At 36.4% G+C, this 24889-nt stretch overlaps 1 protein-coding gene across 13 annotated transcripts in view; it reads right to left on the reverse strand.

The window, feature by feature from the left end:
• Nucleotides 1-24889, reverse strand: part of KLHL13 (kelch like family member 13) — an 87432-nt gene that overhangs the window by 12193 nt on the left and 50350 nt on the right. For 11 of the 13 annotated variants that reach the window (XM_052813402.1, XM_052813405.1, XM_052813404.1 and 8 more), the window contains 3 exons: nt 9918-10059; nt 7787-7919; nt 7396-7592 (listed from right to left, as the gene is read on the reverse strand). In XM_052813402.1, coding sequence (XP_052669362.1) covers nt 7396-7592; nt 7787-7919; nt 9918-10059 — 472 coding nt within the window. Of the gene's footprint in view, nt 1-7395; nt 7593-7786; nt 7920-9917; nt 10060-24575; nt 24885-24889 lie in introns of those variants that run through there. The other 2 variants (XM_052813397.1, XM_052813396.1) reach the window with 2 other exon arrangements.

Here is a 24889-nt window from a genome sequence, read left to right on the forward strand (position 1 = left end):
TGTGATGTATATATTCATGACTGCAAGGGGAGATCCAATGTATTCCTTATTTTGAAGAAAGAAACGAGACAAGTAACAAGCAGATGGCATATATTAATTATGTCAAATACATTATACAATGATGATACATAGCAATTATACAGCACTTCATCTTTGAAAAGCTCTGCAAACATCTTTGTAAGAAAAAAATGTAGAAAGTTAAGGGAGAGGTGACCAGCCCAAGGTTACAGAGAATAATGAAAAGTAGGTTTCGCCATTAGACATTTTCTAATATTATTGTAATTGTATTGTGATAATGCAGCCAAAGAGAATAGCATAGCTACCTCTCCAATGCCACAATTTCAAATAATTTATTTACGGTGTTCAATCCCATGAATATATTCCTTAGAAACGAACAAAATTGGGTCTTTAATAAGTCAAGGTGGTGCTCTTACAGAATATATTCAAAACTAAATACATGTCAAAAATAAGACAAAGAGAGTGATTTTATATATATATATACACACACACGGGGTTTTTGTTTTTTGGTTTTTTGGGGGTTTGTTTTTTTTTTTTTTAATAATTAACCTAGGAGGATTTCCCCTAGAAATACCCATTACATGAAATACTTTAGCAGCATGGATCATACCCTAATTTAATTCAATACCCGAGTGGCCATATCTTGGTAACCATCTCTTTTACACTGTTGCTGCATCTACCTTTGTTACATCTTTGGTTCCTAAATTTCTGAGGTCACTTGGGATCCAAGGCAGAGGGAGGAAAAAAGATGGGAAAGATGGGACATAACTTAAAGCAGGTCTCCAGTGAACCCAGCCGATTCATTTCATCAAGCTATGGTACATATGCAAAGCAAGTCAATTTTCAAATGCTTCTTGCTGAGAATTGCAGCTTTTTTGCATTCCATCCTTATTCTAATCCAAGCTTCATTTACACATGCTTTCTAGTCTCTGTGCATGTCAGTCCTACTCAATGTTGACAATTTCCATAACTTTGTGATTCTCATTATATTTGTAATGCCAGAAGAATTTAAGCTTCTGAATCTCATGGTTATTTTAAAAAAGATTATAAAGATGGAGGACTATGACCTGATTGCAGCCTAAGAATTCAAAAACCTTCAAATGACCTTCTGGTCGTGACAGAGATTACAAGATTTTAATACTGTATAACTCAATCTGATTGTTGCCCTTTAATACCAGACAACAGAAAAGTCTAATGAGTATGGGAATAGGAGATTTTTTTAATTCACTAGAAACCAATCTAACTTGCCCTAGAGTTAAGATCTGCAGTCATCAAAAGTCTTCATTCACACATCCTGAAACACCTTGATACAGTCAAAGGTTCCAAATCTAACTCTTCATCTCCAGGAATGCTAATTCTGTAATCAGGTCCTACCTAGAAGATGAATGTGTGGCAGACTGTCAGGAGTTCTATTATAAAATATCCGCGCAATATATACATGGAAATTATTTTTGTATTAGAAGTCAAATTGTTCTATAGGACATTGCTAGCTGATTTGATTATCTTTTGATATAAACATTCTCTGATGCTTAAGAAACATTTTTTCTTCTTTTGACTGTTTTTGAGAGTCAGTATCAAACTAATTTCTGTACATTTCATTTTAGGATTTTTAATTTACATAAATTAACTGCATAATGGAAGTAACAGCATACCTTAAATTAAGTAAATGAAACAGGGCATTCTTACTTCTAAAATTTCTTTCAGGCTGTATAATAAAAATAAAACAATGGAAAAATGACCTCTTAACAAACAGCTGACTTAGTGTACCACAAATCTTAACTCTTGCTATACAGTTATTGTATTTAAAAACTACTTTGGAATACATTTACTGGCATCAAACTACAGCGATGCAGCAATTTCTCCATATCAAGGTAAGCAGAGAGAAGGACATTATCACATACAGAAAAGGCATGCTTGAAGTCAAAAGATCAAAGCAAAAAAGGTACAGATTACGTACCATTGGTACATGGTATTCAGGTTGCAATGAAGTGTTTAGACCTATTGCAGAATGCATGCCAGTTATCAAGTGCCCAGCACGCATCCAGTTGATGTATTATCATAACTATGTTACACTGTAAATCTATGCAATTGAATATATTCCTGGAATACTTACATTTGAGAAATTTATTGACACATTACACACTGTTAATGACCGATGAACATAACATCAGCCGTTTCCAGTCACCCCCTAATTTGCAGAAAATTTATCTTATACTACTTTAATTAAACCACTGGAATTGTACTGCACTCAGGGTTGGTCTTTTTCGTACTATGATTGCAAGTACTCTCCATTATGCTTATGAAATTGTGCACTTTGTTTGGCTCACTAAAATTCCACCACTCACCCCAAATCAGGGTACCATATTAAATATTTTCTTAAAGGTTACTTTCCTTGCCAAAAGTACTATTACCAATTTTATTGTGCTCTAAGATAACAACCAATGTACCAGGCTAAATTGTATTGCAAAGATTTCACAGTCATAAAAATATATACTCTAGAGATTCTTCAGTCCTGAGCCAAAACATAATCCTTCAACAGAATGAAATGCAACAGTCAATTCCACTTAAATAGTCAAAATTGGACAGTGTTAAAGTACAATAATGCTATTTAAACACTTAAATACTTCAGTTACTCAAGTGTTGATTTTCAAAAAAAGTTTGACTTATGCTATGGTACTTATGAGAGGTGTGGAAACCATTCTCTATGGAAGTCAGTCAATCAGGAGCTCATCAACAGAAGGAACTGCTACTTCGGGAAGTCCCACTGAAGCGAATGGGAGGAATGGAAATATCAGATGAAAATGTAAGACTGGCTGTACAGTGAATCCAGTAACTAGTAAAGATACACAGAACCAGCTAAAAGCCATAACTGGTCAAACAGCTAAGCAACTTCTTATGAAGTTGAGAGTTTTAAATAAACCCTATTTTCTTCCTTGGGCTTTGACTACTGCACAGAGCTGCTCATTCACATTACTCATTGTAATTGCTTGTTACAAAGCAGAAGTAAAAATTCCAGAATATACTAAAAAGCTTTTCAAAAAAGCAAGGTCAAGCACAGCACAGTGTTATTACAGCCTGAAAAACCAAACCAAATGCAAAAGCCAAGGTACTTTCTCAAGAAAGCAGTTGACTTAATTTGAAATTTTGAAGCAATTGCTTCCCAAGCTCTGGTAAAAACTTAATTGACTATAAAATACTACAAAACTGGACATAGAGCAAAAAGTTTGCAAGCATGAGAACCCTGGAGAACAATTCAGGAGAAATAACATGCACAGAAAATCAAGTCCTCAAGCCCAGTACCGCAAAACATTTAGGCATCTAACTTTTTTTTGTTGCAATGACTGTTAGACATTGAAGGACTTAACATGGTGTTTCAAAGGGTCTAAGTTTAAGAGAGCTTACATTCCCCTGAAATCCTCAATTTTTCTGTGGACTCCCATACACAGAAGTCCAGAAATAACAGCACAGAAATTTGACCAGGTCAGAAAACAGAATCGAGCATACCCCCACGTTAGAAAAGGTGGATTTCTGGTGTGTGTCAGAGCCAGCCCTGGCATCAGTTCCCATAGATCCCACGCCCCCACAAAACTGAGACCATCTGGTTCCATCCTCAGTTAACCAAGTTCTTGTGACAAGACAGACTTCCAAATATTGAGATCTCAGTATTTGACAATTTGCTAGTTGTTACAAAAATGTAAAGCACAGAATTATAGAAGGAATAAACTTTTCTTATGCAGCCAAGACATTAATTTTCAGTGTTTTGGAACGTTTTCTTTAATTACAGCATAACATCCCCTTCCCCATTACACTGTGATTTTCCTGAGTGTTGTAATTTACTTGGATAGGTTTCTCATCTTTCTCTGTTCTGTACAGTGCTGCTACTTTTGCAAACACATTATTGTGTGTTCTCTAGCAATCACTACTCTGAAAACGTTTCCATGGCCTTTTTATTAATTTTAATTATATTATGGCTCATTTAGATGTGAACCTGGGAGTAGTCCTAGTCTATCGCAGAGCTGTAAATATTTAAAACCAATACTAAAAGTGAGACTGAAAACATCTCAGGAAGTGTTCCAGCGTTTCTCTGGGAGTCTGTTCGGCTGCAAAGCGAAGATTATCAGAACAATGGCCTACTTGACAGGAGGGGTGTAAATGCAGGACAAATAAAAGAACACTTACAAGTCAGCTACAACATATATCATTCTTTGAAGAGGTCTCACTTTTTTTTTTTTTACAGAAATTAAGCTGTTACCTTAAGCTTATGTTTTTCTTTGTAAATATTTCCAATACCCTCTTATGAAGTAACACAGTTACACTATGCTTTACATAAACTGACTTCTATAATCTCTCTAATAATGGACTCCCTAGACAACTCAAAGACAATTAAGTATTTGTCTGGGAATGGTTACATCAGCTCTCAGCTGCTGCTCTCAGTCAGCTAATTTCAGTAGGAATAAGCTCAAGACTTGCTCAGAAAACTCATTTACATTACAGAAATGCTCCTTCAAAAATGGAGTGAAACTAGTACAATGAGGAGTAATCTTTGTAAAGCTAAGATACGGTAATTAAAAAAGCAAAAAAATCCAACCCATTTACTCACCAACTCTTGTTTCTGTTCCAACAAGTTCAAAAGTAAGTTCATTCAAAAATTCTTTATACAAGGATGCTGAGAACATAACTAGGCTAACAGCACAAACCTAGTTTTGTACTTCCTCTACAGTTATACTATGAATAAGATTATGTCCCCTTAGACACCGGTATAAACGAAAGTATTTCAGAAAAGAGAATCAATAAAACTATGAGAATGAATAAAATCTTCCTGATTCTTTCAAAATGTAGTATCAAACAAGACGTTTCTTACTTGAGTCAAAACAGCGACTGAGGCAACATCGTAAGTGAAGGAACCTTCAGAAAACAAGCAATTTTAAACAATGAAACAAATTCTTCCAAATAACACAATTTAACATGAAAGAAGCTCTTTCCCTAAGAAAGCAAAACAAACAAGCAGCTGCCCTACCCAGAAAGGGGAAAGGCCAACACAGTGTCCCTGGAGCTCACCTCCCATCAGAGAGGGAGGCTGCTCCAAACCTCCGATTCAAAAGACCACCAAGACCTTATTCCATGTTGGCATTTATAGCAACATCAATCCTAGAGAGGCAGACTGCATCATTCTGGAAGGTAAAAGAACCCTGAGCAACGCAAAATAGGTGGTGTGGGATTTAAGAGTATCAAGATTAATGAAACATTATCACAACATTCTCAGAGAACTGGCCCATTAGAAAACATGCCAAAAATAAAAGCAAAACAGTAGCATTTCAGAGCCTAAATGCCTCTTAACACTTTCCTTATGAAACACGATTGCTGTTGTTAGCAGCTTGGAGTTCTCTTTGCATAAATCCCGGTACATGTCTTCATTAGAGAGGTCATATTTCTGAGCCTGTACTCTGAGGAGCAATGGGAATACCTGCTTCTTTATTTCACATTACAGACTATCAGAAAGCTGAATTCCAAATAATAATATAATTCACGTAGAACACGCTCATTTCCCTGTTACAGGTAAAGTGAGATTTCTAGTAAGGTATATAAGCAATTAACATTAACATCAGAAAACCTCCAGGAAACATTAGAAATAATGCCAAAGTGTCTCTCTAGGCAGAACTGCTTTGACAGCACAGCTCTTACAGCTCTCATTCTGCAGCCCCACAAAGTAGATGCTCCTTATTGTTGGCAGGACAAAGAGTTATATTAATACAACAAAGCAAGGCAAGAACTAGGAAAGGTATTGAAGCATCATATATTGGCATTGCTTATTTACTCTGTTTAAGTCAGAAAACAGGTTAACTGCACCCATATTCTGAGATTGCACTGTTTTAGCTACAGAAATAAAGTGAACGTAACTGAAGCATACAAAATGTATGCAGTAAGTTGACTGTAATGCTAGAATGAGTGCAGTCATGCAGCGAGACCCTGAAACCTCTGATATCTGAGATTTAGGAAGTAAAAGGTGTTCAAAAAATACCACCTCTGAAAAACAACCCAAGCTGATCAAATGGGTGTGTGAGCTATGCCTAATAAATAACAAGATTAAACAGATGAGTATAAATCCAATGCTTTTAACAAGAGGTTGGAGCCAGATAAATGGAGTGTTTTCACATCACATCTCTTCTCTTACATGCCTTTCCCACCCATGAAGACGGAACCCAGGAAAAAGCTATCACAGGAAGCCAGTTACCACTTAACAAGCTGAATCTTTAGCAGCACTCTTGCTTTTGCAAAAACAGAAGTTTGTTTTTAATACAGAGAAAACTGCAAAACTGTTTGACATTCAACTTGAAGGAGCACGGCATTCTTCTCTAAAGCACAGCCTCAAAATAAAACAGGACACCAAGTCTGAAAAAGGGAAGGAAAGGAGGAAGAAAAAAGGTTGTTATAGAAGTTTCCTCTCCCCCAAGAGCAGGTTCAGGACCTGAGACTTTAATCTCTTTAATAAATAAAAATCAGCAGGGCAACTCTAAACCATAAATAGACTGTACTGCATCGGAACTACAGTATACTGCTTTGCAGGGCAATCTTTTTATTTGTTCCAATTGCACAAAAGCAACTGTGCTACATAGGTATTATTCTTTTAACTAACTATTATTGGTAGAAAAGGAGAGAGTTGCTACTTTGGTGGCAGTCCCCTGCTAACAAAAGCACTTATTTTGGTGATTGTGAAAAAATATTTCCCAGTAGGCAAAGCCATTTTTAGTTCTAGCAAAATATGGCAATCAACATAAAATCCTTGTAGCTACTTTTCTCATATAACCAACATTTCTGTAACATCCCTATTAGTAAACCCTTTAGAGAATGTATTATTCTAAAGGACTGTGACCAAGTTCACTGGTTTACAGAGAAGATGTAATGGTCTCTGTGATGATCACTACAATTGTGGCCTTTATTCCTCCAAACAAAAAGGTTTCAAGAAAGTATATTAAGAGACAGCAACAGCAGCTCGCCCTTCTGTTATTTTTTTCATTTAACTCACCAAGTAGCTTTCTTACGGAGGTATGTAGAGTGTGAGGGCATGAACTAAGAAATCCAGTAATGAATCTGGGAACTATGATTATCATCACTGCTATCATCACTGCAATACACTTAGGAATTGGAAGAATTTTAACGTGTTGTAACATTTTTATCAAACTCACACTGTACATAATACTCGAAGAAAGATTTTCACGAAAACTACAAAGCAAACTTGTTCTCTGTGAATCCAAATTATGAATAATGGCAAGTTTAGACTTAACTTTGACTATTATATAGTCATTGTTCTTATAAAAAAAAAAAGAATCATACTGAGGCCTTAATCATTGTAAATGTGAAACAAGTAGTAAGCCTTACCCCAGAGATAAGAAACACTTTACAGAAGTCCAAAACAGGTAAAATCTGCAGAAAACTGGCAGCTTCCAGAGTGTCCTGAAGGTTGTCCATGTTAAGGGAAAGTTTTGCAGTATAAATGAAATCAATGATCTTCTTTAGGCCTATTTTGTTCACACCATGAAGCTTAATGCACATTAAATCCTGTTCCTTCATTCCACCTGAAAAAGGCATGTAGGTAAGTTTATATGATCATTTTGATTGGGTTGAAATAATTTCATAAACTTACACAAAATTAAAATATAACTTTAAAGTTTAATTTAAAAACCCATATGCAACACTGAACATGTGTCTGAGTGTCCAGTCGATGGCAATTTGGAGATAGCGGTAGGCATTACTTTAACAAAAACACCACCTGTGAACATAGCCTTGAAGTAATCACTTGCAGAAGCCATCATTGCTCTGTGAACAGGAAACACTTCGTCACCATCTCCTGGAACAAGTGTCACATCACAAAGCAAACCTTCCACTCGCAGTTGGTCAAAACCCTGCAAGAAGAGCATAATGCGAAACATCCATTCGATCTGGGAGTAGGAATTTCTTTCATTTCCTTCCTGTAAATACTTATTTACTTTTATGCACATATGTACTGTAGTTCCGTAAAGTCACCAAGAAATAATTTGTCATCTTACAACCATTATCTCTAATATAGTCAATGATAATTATTCATTGGAAAACAAGCAGAATAATTATTATTTCTCAGAAATGGCTGAAGAATGCAAAGTACACTGGGCCTTAGAAAGTAGCTTTATTCCGTTAATTAAGTTATTTTCAGGAAGGAGTTTGTTTTGTAAGCTTGCACTCCAGCAATTGTTTACATAGGGACTGATACTTTTTTTGGACCTACCCTTTCTGGACACATATGCATTCTAGATATATTTCTGCTCCACACCAGTTTAAGTGCTTTGCAACCTAAGAGGCTGCAAAATACTGGGGCCTGAAAGGAAAGCTGTCACCTGGTTCCATGATTATCAAATTTATTATCGAAGTTTACACAGTAAAAACTCCAAAATAAGCTCACATTATATATCTGATCTTTTATGAATTACTTATAATGGCTAACTGTAATAAAAAAGAAAGTCATCTACAACAGCATCCTAGAGTAAAAATTCATCTAAAGATATGCCTGGTTGGGGATACTGGAGGACAGGTGGAATACTCACCTTCTTCACACACTGCAGAACAGAAGCTCAAACATAAAACAATTTCCCTTAACCAGGCATGTCTGTTGTTTTTCTAGTACTAACAAGAATATAAATATTGTCTTTATGATTTAACACTTCAAGAAGTCTTGGCATCAGCCCTTATGGTTTAAAATTTAAGGTATCTTAAACCAAGGCTGTATTTTTAAAACTGCAAAGGTAAGAAGAAATTAACATTCAAACCTGTTGCACAGAAAAGAACAGAGTGCAAAGGAAAAAAAAGAGTTATTAGCTCCAATAAATCAGAAGCAAACACAGGATTATATAAAACTAATGTATTTCAATGACTTGAACGACTTGCCTGTAGTTCCTACAAACAAGGCTTTACAACTACTGGTTCTCCATTTGCTCATTTTGAAGAAAAAAAATGAATGAGGAGGAAATAAGCTCTGCAAACTTTGCCTAGTGTTCAAACAATGGAGAGCTATGCGCAGATGCCCAAGCCTTACAAAACTAAACCAAAAGAATCACTAGCTTCTCTGAATTTAGAAAAAAAAAAAAAAAAAAAGAGTCAAATTTTTGTCCCAGAACTTAGGCAATCTATTTAGGCAGCAAATCGAAAAAAGAAGTGGCAGTTCTCCAAGGAGTCATGCCACACAGAAGTCATCTGCACCCCTGAGAAAGACTGCATTGGAAAGCAGCAAGAGCTATGCGAGCTGTAAGCTTGACTCTGTATGGCATGTAAAAGCTCCAGCAGAAACAAGAGGATAAAAATGACTTTACTTTTAAATTCTTAAAGCTTCAGAGAGGATAACATTTTTATCCATTAGAGGAATGTTCTACCATATGGTAGTGCCACACAGTCAGACCCAGCACAGGGCATTACACTAAACCTGGCAAGGCTCTGCCACCTTAGGGACACAAAGAAGGAGCATGGAGCTCTCCTCATCACATCCCTAAGGCACCTTTCACACAGGAGATGGTACAACTGTTTGCCTAACAATTACATGATTATATTCAAGTGAGCTTCTTTGATACAGCTGTCACTTCATAGTTTAAACAATATGACCTCTTAGAAATGGAGAGTGGACAGGGATACAACCTAAGGAAAAGGCCAGGGTTTTTTTTCCAAGCTGTTGCTAAAAGTCAAACCTTTAACTCACGGTAAAAGAAGTTACAAGCTATGCTTGCTTGTGGGCATTGTCAACACAGCACACTAACATGCCTTTTTTTGAGATTTTTTTAGGAATTACTAGTCTGATAAAGTCTATTGAGTGAAAGCATTGTTTAGAGCAGCCAAAATTCTCAGTACAGATCAATACTAGCACAAGAATATTTAATTACCTGTAATACCACAGAACTGTGAGTATTGCTGGTGAAAAATCTTGTGGTCCCTGTCTTAGAAGACTGTAGATGGGCAGAGACGCCCATATCGCTGCTACCAAGAGATACTTTCATATGAGGATCCTCCTCTTCCACCAGAGATCTAAGAAGATTAGAACAAAGAAACCTTAAGACCAAACTCATTTTCATTCAGTGCTCTTGCGTATTAAAACCACAGTCTTCTGGGATGAAACATAAGAGCATGGAGGCTATAGGTCAAAACCAGCAGGTGACAGAATCGGTCCTTAATGGTCCCCTTCAGGTAATCTAAGCAAGTGAAGCGTTAACAGTCTCTAAAACAGCATAACTCAAAAACTTAAATTTTCAGTTAATAAATTTTTCCTTTTCCTTCCACCCCCACCTCCCTGATTAAGACACTTGCACACTATTTTATTTCTGTGGGTGCTTCCAGTATGGTAGGATGCTTGCAGGGGTTTCATCCAGTTTTCAAAATAAAACATCTTACCAGATTGCCAACTGTAAGTGTAATGTTAAAGTTCAGTAATCTCACTCTTATGGCTTCCATTATCTTGCTCAAGCATGAGCATAATGACAGAAAATATACATAGTGGAGTTTCAAGCTGTAACACTAAGCTACCTTTAGAAATACACAACTAGAAAAACTCCTTTAGGACACGATATCCAGTATTTTGCCACTGCAGGCAACCACTTCATAAATTTAATTTAAGATTTGTTAGTGTGAAGTCAATACTTATGTTTTTGATTCCAAGCAATTACTGTCCAAATCTAGATAGGAAGGTAGAATTTTAGGTAGAACTGTTAAAGAATTACTGCACTATTATTAGCCTTCCATTTTAATCTTGAGATGTAAATTAGGTTTACATAAAGATTAATGCATATGAGATTCTAACTACCCTAACCCCTAATTATTATAAAATGTAAATAAATTTCATCTCCAGAAATATTAACAATAACTAGTTCCTGTAATTTCTGTGATCTAATGTACTACCTATTAGTATGCATAGCGGTACAATGCGTATATACACAATATTAATTAGCAAACATAAGCTGTTAATCCACCCACAGATGAGGGCATCTTCATTATTAATAAAGACTCCATGTTTCAAAAAAGATTCACAGCAGTTTGACATAATTGCTGCAAATCTCAGATACAATAAGTTTTCCAAATTTTAAACGTGTAGGTTACATTGGCCTCCAAGCTAGTTTCAGAAATTACTTTAAAAAAGTGACAAGCATGTGCTTAAATTCCACCCTACCCCACCCCCAACTTTGACTGCAATCACTATGTAAGGACAAATTTGGAATTTGCAGATGAAAAATAATTTTCATATTTCCTCCCCCCAAAAAGTTCTGTTTCTTTTTAAAAAAAAAATTTACCCCCACCCTCTTTAGTTACATGGACTATGTAGAGCAGTTTCTGAAACTCACACATTACCCTGATAGCACTGATGTGCCTTGTTCAATCCCATGAGTGCATAAGGTCATCTATAAAAACATATTCAAAACGAATTCACCATTCAACAGTGTACATGGGTTTGAAACAGTAAGATATCACGCATGCAGACATAACAACAAATTATAGGCACAAGGGTACATCTAAATAGCTTTGACTTCTAATGTAGCAACCCAATACTCAGACATCCGAAAAATTAATGAATGTGGATGTACTGCAGCATACAAGAATTGTGTCATTTTTGAATCAATATTGTCTCTATTTTAGAAAACAAATCCAGAGTGTAATTTGGATAAAGTTTTACAGGGCATACCTTAAAAAAGTGTTCTCCAAACTATCTTTGGCATCCAACAAATGCATACAACAATGTAACACAGCAGCAGAGCAGTTGCTAGCTCATGACCCCAAATATTTTCTTCTCCTTGTTCTAGGGTGTTTTGCATTTGGGGGTGGGGGTTGTGTGGATTTTTGTTTGTTTGTTTTAGTTTTAATACAATCACATCAAGGAAAGAGTCTAATGTAATTTCAAAGGACACCCAGCCTCTAAATTTGTACTTGTCTTTCTAAGAAGAAATATAAAATAATGTGGGGAGACTGGTAAGCATGGGTGGGAAGGAACCACAGATTCAACTAGTATGAATCTGACTATTTGCTCTTGAAGTATCTCCCTGAAATGTCAGATCAGATAGCCATTATATCAAGGGGCTTTTAAAATACTTTTTCTAAACTCAGAAGAAAATAGAAGATATACACATCAGTTAAAAGCATTAGGAAAAGAAATGTACAAGCACACCAACTTTCTTGGCTGTTTGGAGCGGGCTTTTTACCATGTTTGCTACATGCACCATGCTACTTTATTTCCCAACAGCCAGCATAATTCCTAAGTTTTACAAATGAAGACAAAGACCTTGACCACAATTCATTTATTCCAAGAATGGCAGTGATAATGGAAGCATTCTTCTGAACAGGCCACATGACATACAACTTCCCAAGCTTTGTCCTACGAGGTCCCTCTATAGCACAAGATGCCTTGTTACAACTGCACAGCCAACACAGAGGATACAATATATTTCAAAATACTTGCAATACTTAAAAGTAGGCATTCAACATGCCAGGTTATAAGCAGTTATTTCCCCTACCTGATTTTCAGTACATAATGGACAGTTGTCTAATACCTATATCACACAAGCTCAGCAGCTCACAATTTGATGCTCCTCTGCAAAAGAGATTTTCACTATTTCTCTTCCATATTTGCTGTTATGCATGTACAGGAACTTTGCATATGTGAATTAGACATTAAAAATCGTGAACTTCCACATTATAAAAATCCATGAGAATATGAATATTACAGTTCTAGTCTCAAACATTAACTTGGCTGCATATGACCCCATGAGAAATTTATTAACCAAATTGCATTATTCCTATACTGGTTTTTCCTTTATAGCTAAACAACTATGACAAATTAAAAAAAAAAAAGTGGTTTTGTTGTTGGGCATTTTTTTGCTTTGTTTTGTTTTCAAAACACACCACCTTTTTTACCTACAGCTTAACAGTGTAGGAAGGCAGAGTACCTCTCCCATCACGCAGAAAGTGACATTCAGGAGCTGGGTTTGGCAGAAGTTACAATGCAAGTCAGCAATAAGACCTGGCGACAGCGCGCTGATCCCCTGAATCCCCGCCTTGTGACATTCACTGAGAGGGAAAGAGCACTCCCAGAGTGACCAGAAATTATGAGTTTGTCATTGGCTTTGTATCAGTTTCAGCATTTATCTTCATGCAACAAGAGAAACCCGTCTTTGTAAGACAAAGTGAAAATGCAACAGCTCTTACACACTGCGTTAGTACCAATACACAAAGAAACAGCAAAACCAAAGCACTACATCATATACAACAAGACTAATTTTAAAGTACCCTGCAAAGAAATTTTAAACTATTCAGAATATAACTTCTGTTTGGGGGGCTGTAAAGTGAATATTCACAAGTAACTGCCATTCACACCCAGAACAGACGGGTAACATGCTTTATATCTGACCGAATTCCCAGCAAAAACACAGTAAGTACATCTGTCTTGTCTGGACACTTACCAAAGGCATTATTTACATTCATTAACATAGGTCTGCTAAGCACTATAATTAATTAGATAATAATGAATGTAAACATATTGGGGGTTTTTATTTTATTGTAAGTACAGTACATCACAATTAAGCATACTACCAAAGAAGCAAGCTAATTAATTTTCTAATTAATTTTATTGTTCTGATCAATAGAAATCATTAAACAAGAACTGCAGCAGTAGCATTTTAACCAGGGTTAAAAAAAGAAAAGTTGGAGGAGACAGTTAAAACTACAATAACATGTAGTGATAATTCACAACAAGTTGCTCTAAATGTTGATATTAACACCACTTCCAATGCATACACTTGGTCTGGAGGGGGTTGAACATTATAGTGTTAAGAACAAGGGAATGTTGGCATTTAACATGAAATTAATATTAACATTGCAACAGCAAGCTGCCTGACTCTTTCTGCAAACTTTGGGAAGCAGTGGCTTGGAGTTCAGAGAAAGGCACCGGAGGTTAATTAGTTGTTATCACAGAATAACCTGTCAGTCAGAATTTTCTTTCTAACCTTATGTTGATTCTTTCAAGTACAGCTAGCTTTTTCCTAGCTACTATATCCACACATGCTTTTCTCATTACTCCAAGTTAACCCTCCAAATACTTCCAACTGGTATTTTTGTAGCAATGAAATATGGAGTGTGCATTATATGGATATTAATTATGTATCTTAATTTCCTAACTTCCTGTCAATTTTGAAGGAAGATAGCTTTGCTTTTTACCATTAAAAACAAGATGTAAAATTCAAGTTTTCCTTCCGTAGATGACTGCCCACTAGATGCGCTTTCATTTATTTTCTCTCTAAAGATATTATTTTTAATCTTGTTCATCTACTAAAAGGTACCTAACACCCTCTTTGACAATCTGTGCAACTTCTTTAGAACTAGAAAGAAGACCATAAGCCAAATGTTGAGCTATGGGGGGGGCAATAGTTCAATAGTCTTGCCAAGCTAATGTGAAGCTACACTGACTTTTGGGGGGTTTTGGTTGTTTTGGGGTTTTTTTTTCTTTGTTCGGGGCTTTGGGGGGTTGGGGTGGGGGGGTGGGGATTCACAGCACAGGCAGAGGAAAACCATAGCTAAGCACCACCCTAGTGGAGAAAATAAGAGTTCAAATTGGAACAATTCAGTAGTATTATTTAATATTTCGTTAATTTGAAAGGTACAAGTTCAGCGGCTTTTAAATATTATCAGGTATATAATTCCCTAAATCTTGTCACAACACAGGACAAAATATGGTGGGGTAACAACAAGAACAGTTGGCTTCTGTTAATGAAAAGATTGGAAATCATCTCAATGGGTCTTCATGAGTTTCTAGGTTTAATTGCTAGCCCCTGCACACAGAGAAGTAGCACAAGTAAATATCTAGGCTAGCACAAACATTAAGGAGCTTAGTATTCCAGGAGAATACTAAACAAGCAATTTGAAAACACACAGACTGATCAAAGTATTTACAGGACTTCTGTCCACTACTGCTCCCAATTCTGTATGCAATCTCTAGATTACTTGCAGTGAATTACAGAAACTGTGAACTGACTTTAAAGTACAAACTGAAATATGAATACAGAAGAGCCACTAAGCCTGTGATGAGGACAGGATACCAGACCCTGTAGTCGGACCCAGAATTTGAACTTTACTCAGTCAATCCTTGGCTGAAGGCTTGCTGACAAACATAGCTGCCCACATCTCTAGCATAACTGCTATTTGTACCTTCCTTCAAAATATGCTTTAAGTCCTGGAACTTTCCAGCAAATACTGACAAATATTTTTTAACTGGCTGGAGTTACAACATGATTCACAGAGGCAAATTGCTTTCTAAAGCACTTAGCAAATATTAACCTGTTAAGAGTTCAGAAGCATCCAGGTGACCCATGATAAGCAGAGATCTGTGGAAACTATGACATGTTTTACTCTCAATTAGAATATTCAAAGTATGAGTTGCCAATTTGTATAGAGTTCAGTGGCAGCAATGAAATAAAACAACATTCTGTTACGATGTTTTCTTCAAAACTAGTTGAACTCATTCTGATGCAACAGAAACAAGGGAACTATGAATATTATTTGGGATTGTCCATTTATATCAGTAAACCATTGATCTGCTTGAAATTGTCAGAGCATAGTGCAGTCTTTGAAAACAAAGAAAGAAGATCAGCCTACAGCTACAGACATTCTAGAGTGCATGTTCTCTGATTTATTTAATACCCACAGTCTTTACATAACTCAGTAAAAGCTTGCCAAAGCCATATTGGCCAGACAGTGAATTCTTAATTTGGTGAAGCTCAATAGTTTGTTTTTGAAAGGATTATAACCTGATTTTCTCTGTCAAATTACTGTTCAATGAACCATGACTGCAAGTGTTCTGGTCACTGGTAAATGGCGTCTTCGGCAATCACTCCTGGCATGTGCCAGTACTCTGGTATTTATCAGCAAACAAAGAACCAGATTTCAATTTCATATTAAGATATTCTGATTACATGACAAATCTTTACTATTTTATCATCTATCAAAAAAATCTGGTATATTACAGGGCTATCCTATACATACAGCTATGCATGTATTTTGCTAATGAACCTATTAATGAAAAAGCCAGTGAAATACAATGAAACTCTCATTTACTATTAGATACAGAGTAATTCTTTACTTTGTATGCATAATCTGCCAAAAAGTATTTTAGTATGCTTAGTCTGCCAAAAAATAATTTAAGTATTGACTATCTCACTGTCTTCCTATTATGAACAGATGTTCCAGCTTTGTGAGTAATGAATTTAGGAATTCCCCAACAAATTACATGGCCACCTAGGAGCTCAACAAGCATAACTGATATGGCAGCACTGTATAAAAGAAAATCTCATAATGCTTCTATTAAGGAATTCAAATATTAATATAATGTAGGTGAACAAATTACACAATCATGGTATTTCACATTTCTTCCATTCCATATCTTCTACCCATACAATTTCAGGAAATCCTTTATTTGGGCAAAGAAGTTACTTTTACACTTGTCCTCCCCTAAAATAACATCTCACGGTTTTATTACTGTTTTTCAAACTTAATTCCTTTGTGGTATCAGTAACCCAGTAATACTAGTTTTATAATTTGTTAATGGTTTCTTATTACAAAATACAGCAAAAGTTTCTATAGGAAATGCAAGTTTTCATTTTAAAATAGATACATTACTCCAGCTAGAAGAAAAAACAAAGACAAAAGGTCATTTTTGTTCCAATAGGTTGACAGAGCAAGTTAACTCCTCTCTTAACAGACCAACCAACATGTTCCCCAAACTTCAGTTCTTGATTTGGGGGCATACAGGTACTGACACAGGCTGCGGACAAAGATATGAAAGTAGGATGAACTCAAGAACAGCACTGGAAGGCAGGACTTCACCTCAAGTGAATTAACATGCATTTTAACTGCTGTGGGTGCAATTTTCAAAAGTAGTTACAGCTGCTAGTGCAGAATACTGCTCACCTTGGGCAATGCTCTGATGTTTACATTTGAATATCTCACTTTTTACACCTGACCTTGTTTATAGATTAGGACAGCAGTAACAGCAGAACATTTAAACATTTGTTTAGTAACTTTATACTGAGCTCTTCTAAATCTCCACTCCAAGAGAAACACATTCCTATACCCATTTTCTACCTTTCCTCTAAAATGTGTTCTGTAAAAAGAGAACAGAAAACCAGGCTCTGTATAGCAGAGCAAACCAGTGAGAAGCAGCATTTTACTTTCACAAGGCTCTGGCCAAGGGCAGCAGGAGAGGAGGATATAGGCTTTCCAAACCCCCAAAATCAGCAGAGAAGGACAAAGATCGTTTCTGGACCCATGCCGATAGGCAGCAAGCAGAGGCAGGTAGCTCACCAACTTTAACTGCTGTTCGGACACAGTTACAGCACGAGATGCTCATTGCAATGACTAGCTTAAGAAGGTATCTAAAGAGGAAATTAAGTACCGAAGCAATGTAGCCTGAGAAACTCTGCAAGCACAATCACCAAAGGTAGCAAGGCCACGAGGGGAACAACATACACAAACTGACTTGAAGGACAGGGACACTGAACCTCGTTCAACCAGGGTCAGGTTCAATGTAACATACTCCAGCTATTCTAGAAGCAAAGATTTGGAGACTAGCGCATAAATGTCAAGCCTTGAATTTTTTTTTTTTTTTTTTAAATACGGACACATCTGTTTGGACTTCACCATACAATCACCATCTTGACAAAAAGTTTCTGCCCAAGCACACAACGTCAACAGAAATGATGAAGGCTACTAGAAACAGATGATTGAAGATACGATCACTGTTCCAAATGCCAATGAATCTGGGTGGAAAGGAGGACAACACAGAAATGAGGATATTCCCAACATCACTTGAACCTTTTTTTATCACTTCCTAGCAAGGCCATACTGTGACCAAAGCCAGCACAAAATTAGGTCCCATAAAGCCAGCAGAAGAGGACTACACAACATCATCAAATGTTTTGGTATGATTTCCCAAGGATACACACACAGAAAATAGTCTCCTCAAAATTCCTTCTTAAACAACCAAACTATCAGAGGTCTCAAGCTGTTTGCAGCATAATTACAGCCCGCTGGTTAATTCAAACAGCCCGCTGGTTAATTCAAATTTGTTTTCCACAGAAACAAAGCAATATTTGGCTCAGTCATTGCTATAAAGCTTTTCTTCCTAACAGCATTTAGTCTCTCTGGGAGCCTTAGTATCACATCCACATTTATCTATTTGACAAAGGGTTTACATTCATTGAGCCATTTGTAGCTTAAATTTGCAGACTCAGATTGTTTAATGATGCTAAATTAGAAACGGTTCTTTAATGACTTTTTGCCAAAGTTGGTGTTAAGTCTATTGATTCCTACTCTTAAAAACAGAAAAAGCAAATACACATGCTTTGTAGCTTTTCTACAGAAGCAGAACTACTTTATTTCCTTGACATTCAAAAAGGTAAAATACAACAGTCACTCAAAGGCTTCACAGTTTAGACTGGACTGACACTGCATATCCTATTCTCTACCCTTTATATTTGGTCTTAAGTGTTCAAAGGGAAGTCATAATTTTAGCTACGCAGCTTAATATTTCCTGTGCGTTACAAAACACTTCAGAAAAACATTTTGCATGCACCAGCAGATTACGGTTCTACCTGATGTGTCTTTAAAGTTAGTTTTCACACACACGGAAATTGTTAAGTTTGCAGAATGGTTCCTTGGAGACAAAAACTTATTTATGTCTAAGGTGGCACATGCACTTTCAAGATTTGGTCATAGAATATACATCCCACTGTATTCCTGTAACAGATTTAGAAACAACTCCTTTCTGGAATGTTGGGGTTTTTTTCCCTATATAATGTACAGAATAATTTTGATAGCTTAAAAGCAAGCAAAAAAAGTAAAGAAGATTCTGACATTAGGGTTTGGTAATTAACCCATGCTCTTTCTGCTGCCTAGGTCCAGTCTACCATTCCTCTTGCTTTGTCACTTCTCACAGTTGTTTTAACATTCCTTTATTACAATCTCCTGGGGAGAAGGGGTTGGGGGGGCATTAGTTACTTTAAATTGTAAAATATTTTTCCCCTACATGATAAAGAGTTTAAATCTAAGTATGTCAGATAACAGGTGCAGGTGAGTTGTCCATCCCATGAAAAAACACATTTCTGCAACTTAGATATTGCAACAACAATCTCAGTCACTGCTGGACAAAATATTACAGCAATAATATAGATGTGCACTTCCACTTAAGTGTTATAGCTACACATTATTACACTACAATTCCCACTATTACCATTTAGAAGAAGTGACTATTATTTTAAACCCCAAATATTCACCAAGTGCTTTATGAAAATCCATAGGTATCCCCATCCAAATTTCAACAGAAAGTACTGCATAACACTAGAAATCCAGTGAGTAGAAAGTGATTGCACAACAAGATTTTTCTTATTATTCTTATATTCTTATTATTATTATTCTTATTATTCTTACAATAACAATGAAATTAATGGCAAAAAATACAAACTGGCAAAACTGACATTCTGGCAGAATAAGCTGAGTAACATATTCAAGACAATTCAATAAAGATGCTTTAGCATGTCACAACATAATGTCAATATTGCAACATCATGGTATATAAGGAAGAGAATGTGATTTTGAGGACCTGTAAACCATAGCACCACCTATAAAGGTCTGTCCAGAAAAAACACTAGCACTAGGAAACTTCATGACAACCAGGTTTGGGTTTTTTTCCTCGTTTTTGCCAGTTTATTACTGCAATGAAATTTCACATTTTGAACTTAGAATAATCTATTGAAATACCTATTATTTAAAAAGCAAAAGTAAGATCAACAAGCACAAATGAGAACTCTATATACAAAATTGCAGGGATTAAAAGCAGTCTTCTATTTATAAGATATGAGGCCCTTCTATTCCCCACCCACCCAATTCATCTGTTTGCATGCACTGTCCGATTAGTTTAAAAAAAAAAAATTTGGAGTGACCTGCACATTGACTTTCAACATGTTGAAATTTGAAGTATCTAGGAAGTAATTCTTTAAAATGGCAATGTTGCCAAAGACAGGTGAGTCTGTTTTGGTGTGAATACCACATAGTCTGTCAAATGCTCAAGAGCCCAACAAAAGGGTTTATTTACTAAAAATGACCAATGAAGACACATAGGGTAGTCTCACAAAAGTGAACACAGGTAGTCTGATGAATTATGCATACACACCTTTTCCCATTTAAGTATCTATCATTGTATAGCATAAATGCAAAGAGCTCATTGTAGAGCAAATCAGAGATTTGAAAGAAGACACAAAAGCATTAACCTATATAACCTATATAAGCAGCTAAAACTAATGCTGATTACTCCAGAGTATTAAGAATTTATTCTACTTTTCTGCACAGTAACTGATTTCCATTACTGCAAAGCATTTCCTATCAGACAATTTCACAACCACATGACTCAGGATAGACAGACTGTGCTGCAAACCCTTCGATAGCAATATATTTGGAATATTGCATTTGTTTATTTCTCCTAACATTAGTGAGTTATTTGTAAAAACCACATGCAAAGGATAGTTTCCATTAAAATATCAATACACTATTCCATGTAAAAGAATAGAAGGCACTAAGTTTGCAAATGGATTATTTGGCATTAAGAATTTTTTTATTTTACTTATTTTTAAACATGGCATGTTGGAGACTAAAAACACTTAACTGAACATTTAACTTTTCAGAAAACAGCTAACAATCATTCTCACATGACACAGGCTTATAGAACATGCCTATGTCATAGTATTTTTGAAAATAGTATTTTTGCATTATTGAATTCTTTATAGGTGTCCATCATGGTACTTTAATCTCCAGAGTTTCCACAAACATTTCTTCCATTCATGTTATTAGAAGATGTGCACAACTTCAGAAAACAATATAAATGACAATGCTAGTGTGAATAAGTAAGAACTGTCCTCTTAGTTCTTTTATGTATGAGATGACATGACCCATGAACAATAATTGGGACACATATTCCTTTACACCTCAAAGCTGTTATATACAACCAAATTCTGAACCATTCCTCACCCTCTCTGAAGTAGTGCTTCAATTCTTAACCTCTGCTTATGTCAGTCACCAGCTTTTTTTTTTATTTCTAACATGTGGCTGTCAATACACATCTACGATGCCAAGGAATACCACTTTTCCAACTCAGTATTATTCACTTTGTCCTTTCCTCTGATTCACTAGCTGAAACTGCTCACCTGCCCACGTAATATAAGTCACCTATGTCTGTCCCCACATAGTCAACACAACTGCAATATAAGTATGATTTCACTAGCTGACCATAAACTTGTAACGGCTTTCATACTCATTTTGACAAAAGGAATCTATATTCTAAACCCCAGTGCCGTAAGTGTCATGAAAGAAAATGTAAAGCAGCTTGACAAATGCACGTGCAGGCACACACATCTGCACATTCCTAACTCATGCACTAAGCCAGGCTGCATTACACCTACGTATATTGGTCACATGCCAGTGCTCCAATTCTAATACTATCTAATTTTCCCTATCCAATGTCACTGGATCTCTCCATCAACTTGGTGGAAAGCTCAAGCTACTCTGGACCGGTTCCACCAGAAGTCAGAGGATGTCTGAATTCCCCTTCAGAGGGACCCTTCGCCCTCCGTCTAACATGAAGTTACCCCTTGCAGTCACGATATCCTGAAAATATTGCTAATAAATAACTGGTGGCAAACAAAACCACCAGCCAAGAGACAGTGATTCACTGCTGCTCCTTCCCATTGCCAGGAAAGCAGTACCAGACCCAGCAAAACCAGCAGACTTCTCAGTAACAGAACCACGTCCTTGCCGACAAAGTCATCAACTCAACTTCAGCAGGTCCTTTATTTCACGTATTACCCAGCCATAAGTTCCCCTGCAGCAGAGATCTCTCTGGAATAAACTCTTTGTACTCATTCCCCACCTCAGGAACTACCGCAAACTTTTCAAGCAGAGACTGCAGCTAAACCGCCCCAGCTGCACAGCTTGCAGGACAGTTCACTGTTTTACAGTGGTACTTTGTACATAGACACCTGCTTCACCCAAGAAGCCAAACATGCTCATAACCGCCAGTCTCAGCATTTCGATACAAGAAAACTAAGGCAGAGGTCAGGTATCGGGTACACAGACCAAAAACAAACACTAATAAAATCTATGTGTCCTGACAATCAGTTTAACCTCTAGACAAGTTACTTGTAAATCATAAGCAGGATGAAGCTTTTAAAGTTAAGGTCAACTTTACTAGAAAAACCTGAAAAACTGGAAATTTCAGGTACCAAAAAAAAAAAAAAATCACCTTTAAGACCTCTGCACATTCCAAATTACACTACAAACCTGTAAGATTAAGATGTCAAGTATTAAAGGGATTAAAAGCTCAATTATACCCTTGTACACTCTAGATCCAAAATATCAAGTATAGAAGTGTTCATCTGTGAATTCAAGAATTTTATGGTCATTTATTTTACATCAATACATGTTCCATTTCACACGCCACTGATTCCTGAATCTTTTACTCAAAACATAAGCCTTTTGCCAGTGTGCAGAGTACAACTTACGAAAGAAAACTTACGAATATGAATGTGAAAAACATCAGATCACGTAAAACATTAGCAAGTTTACTGTAATCTCTGCAATGAAGATAATGAATTCCATCACCTATTTTACCGGTCAACCTAAATTACAAGGTTCTTTTTAATCAGTCGATATATACTGCCTAATCAAATAGGTGCCATTTTGTAATGTTTCTCATCCTATATTATAAAGTATATGAATAATTTAACATTACATTTAAGAGTCCTGCTAATGTCAGGACTGTGTGCCAGTGAAGAAACATCTCCATAAACACTGGGATACATTGACTCATTATAAAAAGATGATTAAGGCTGCTGATCACATAGTTCTCATGCTCCAGACAAGCTCAGCATCATATAGTTAAGCATGATCGCTAAACCTGTTCACATACTTTCAACACACTGACATAATCAGCTACATGATCCCCATCATAAAAGCCGGAGCTAGATTAGCAATTTAAAGGCGACACACAAAAGAAACACTCAGTTTCAGCAGCAGATAGATCAGACTAGGCTTTTTCTGATTTTTCTTGCATTTAATGAGTACTATAGTTTAAAAACCAAAAGCATAACATACAACACTAAAGACAGTGTCTCCCTGAAACAGGTTCAAAAGCCTCACAACTCTTCTTTTATCATGATACTTTATTTGTATTTAGTAATATTTTTTAAAAACTTGGAATAAGTAGCAATTTATGGGAAATAGCTTATCTTCTGGTAGCCTTAAGCATATTTGATGCATCCAGTGAGTGAAAAGGCTGAAGCACTTCCATGAAAATTAATCTTAAATTGAAGCGTGCACAGCACAGGTTCTATACAGCCAGGTTAGCTCCTTAAACCCCAGCCTTTCTGACCGAGAACAATAGTGACCACACATACGGCATTGTATTGTTTCAGCTCCACTGCTTATCAATGCAATTCTCAGCAACAACCAGAAAAGAAGACATTTAGAGGACCTGTAAATACCTAATTCTTACATCATGTCCCTACAGTAGCTGAAGCAAAAGCCTATCTGCAAGAAGACAATACAAGCTTAAAAGTACTAATATTGTAGGTATTAGGCTGGAATACTACTGGAAAGTAATAGTCTTTATAGTAATTTCCAGATAGGGAAGTCATCTACGCTGCTACCTGTGCATTTTAAAACAACTCTTCCTCATTTTGAAAGAGCTGCTTCCTTAAATAAAGGCAGAAGCAATTCAGTACCCTATGCTTAGTTTTATTTCACAGAAGGAAAAAAGCCACCTGTATATGCTAACACAGAACTCGCAGCAACAAAAGGTGAACAAAAGCTCCATCAAGATTTGGCAAGACAAAGGCTTATTGTTTCCATGTGTATTAAAATACTCTTTTATGTAAAGCTACTTTACATGGACAAACTGCATAAGTATATAAATATTCAGATATGATTTATATTTATGTTTTAAGCTTTTATTATAACTTTGTAAAAAGACATTCAATTTGTATGAAGGCTAAGACTTCCAAGAATAAAACAAGACCAAAGCAGGATGATTTCTTTTGTATGAGAACTTACACGAACAGAAGTGCAGTACAATACAGCAGGTGATTTCATGTTTAATTTCCAAGTGTAATAGTCAGGAGGAGGAAATGTTAGCATATACACTACAAAGAAAGCCTGCCTCGAAGCTTAACTTGTCAATTCAAGATCAGCTCTACAAATTAACAGCAACATGAACTTTTCAAATGAACATATACGATATTATTATGAATATGGCTTAATCTGCACAATTTCTCTACGTTTCAACGGAGGGAAAGACTCAACACAACATCCATCAGGAAACATCCAGGATAAAATCTGGGGGATCTACACAGAAAACAAGGTAAAATTCTGAGTGCCAATGTCATTTAATATATTACAGGGTATTTTGCCACAGGGTAGTCTCACGAAAGCAATCCCACCTTATTATCCTCATTTCTCTCACTTACATGTATGCTGGAGAAAGTGGCGATGACCTGGATGTTTTAAGCACAGGAACTGGGAATTTCCAGATAGCAGGAGAGCTCGTTTTCCATTTCAATGGCATGTTGTCACCACGGTACTACAATAACAGTAAACAGCGTTTCCATAACAGACTACCAACTAGGACTTCCATTCCACACACTACTGACACAGCAGTGGCTGCTGCTAAGAACAAGGAAATGATTCTGCCAATGCCCTTAAACCGATGCTTCCAATCTGTAAAACAGGGCTGTAAGGCATCTCCTTTTAAATCCTGCTGTCCCCTAAAGCAATATGATGA

This window comes from Harpia harpyja, chromosome 18 (genome assembly GCF_026419915.1).
Source record: "Harpia harpyja isolate bHarHar1 chromosome 18, bHarHar1 primary haplotype, whole genome shotgun sequence".
Lineage (NCBI taxonomy): Eukaryota > Metazoa > Chordata > Aves > Accipitriformes > Accipitridae > Harpia > Harpia harpyja.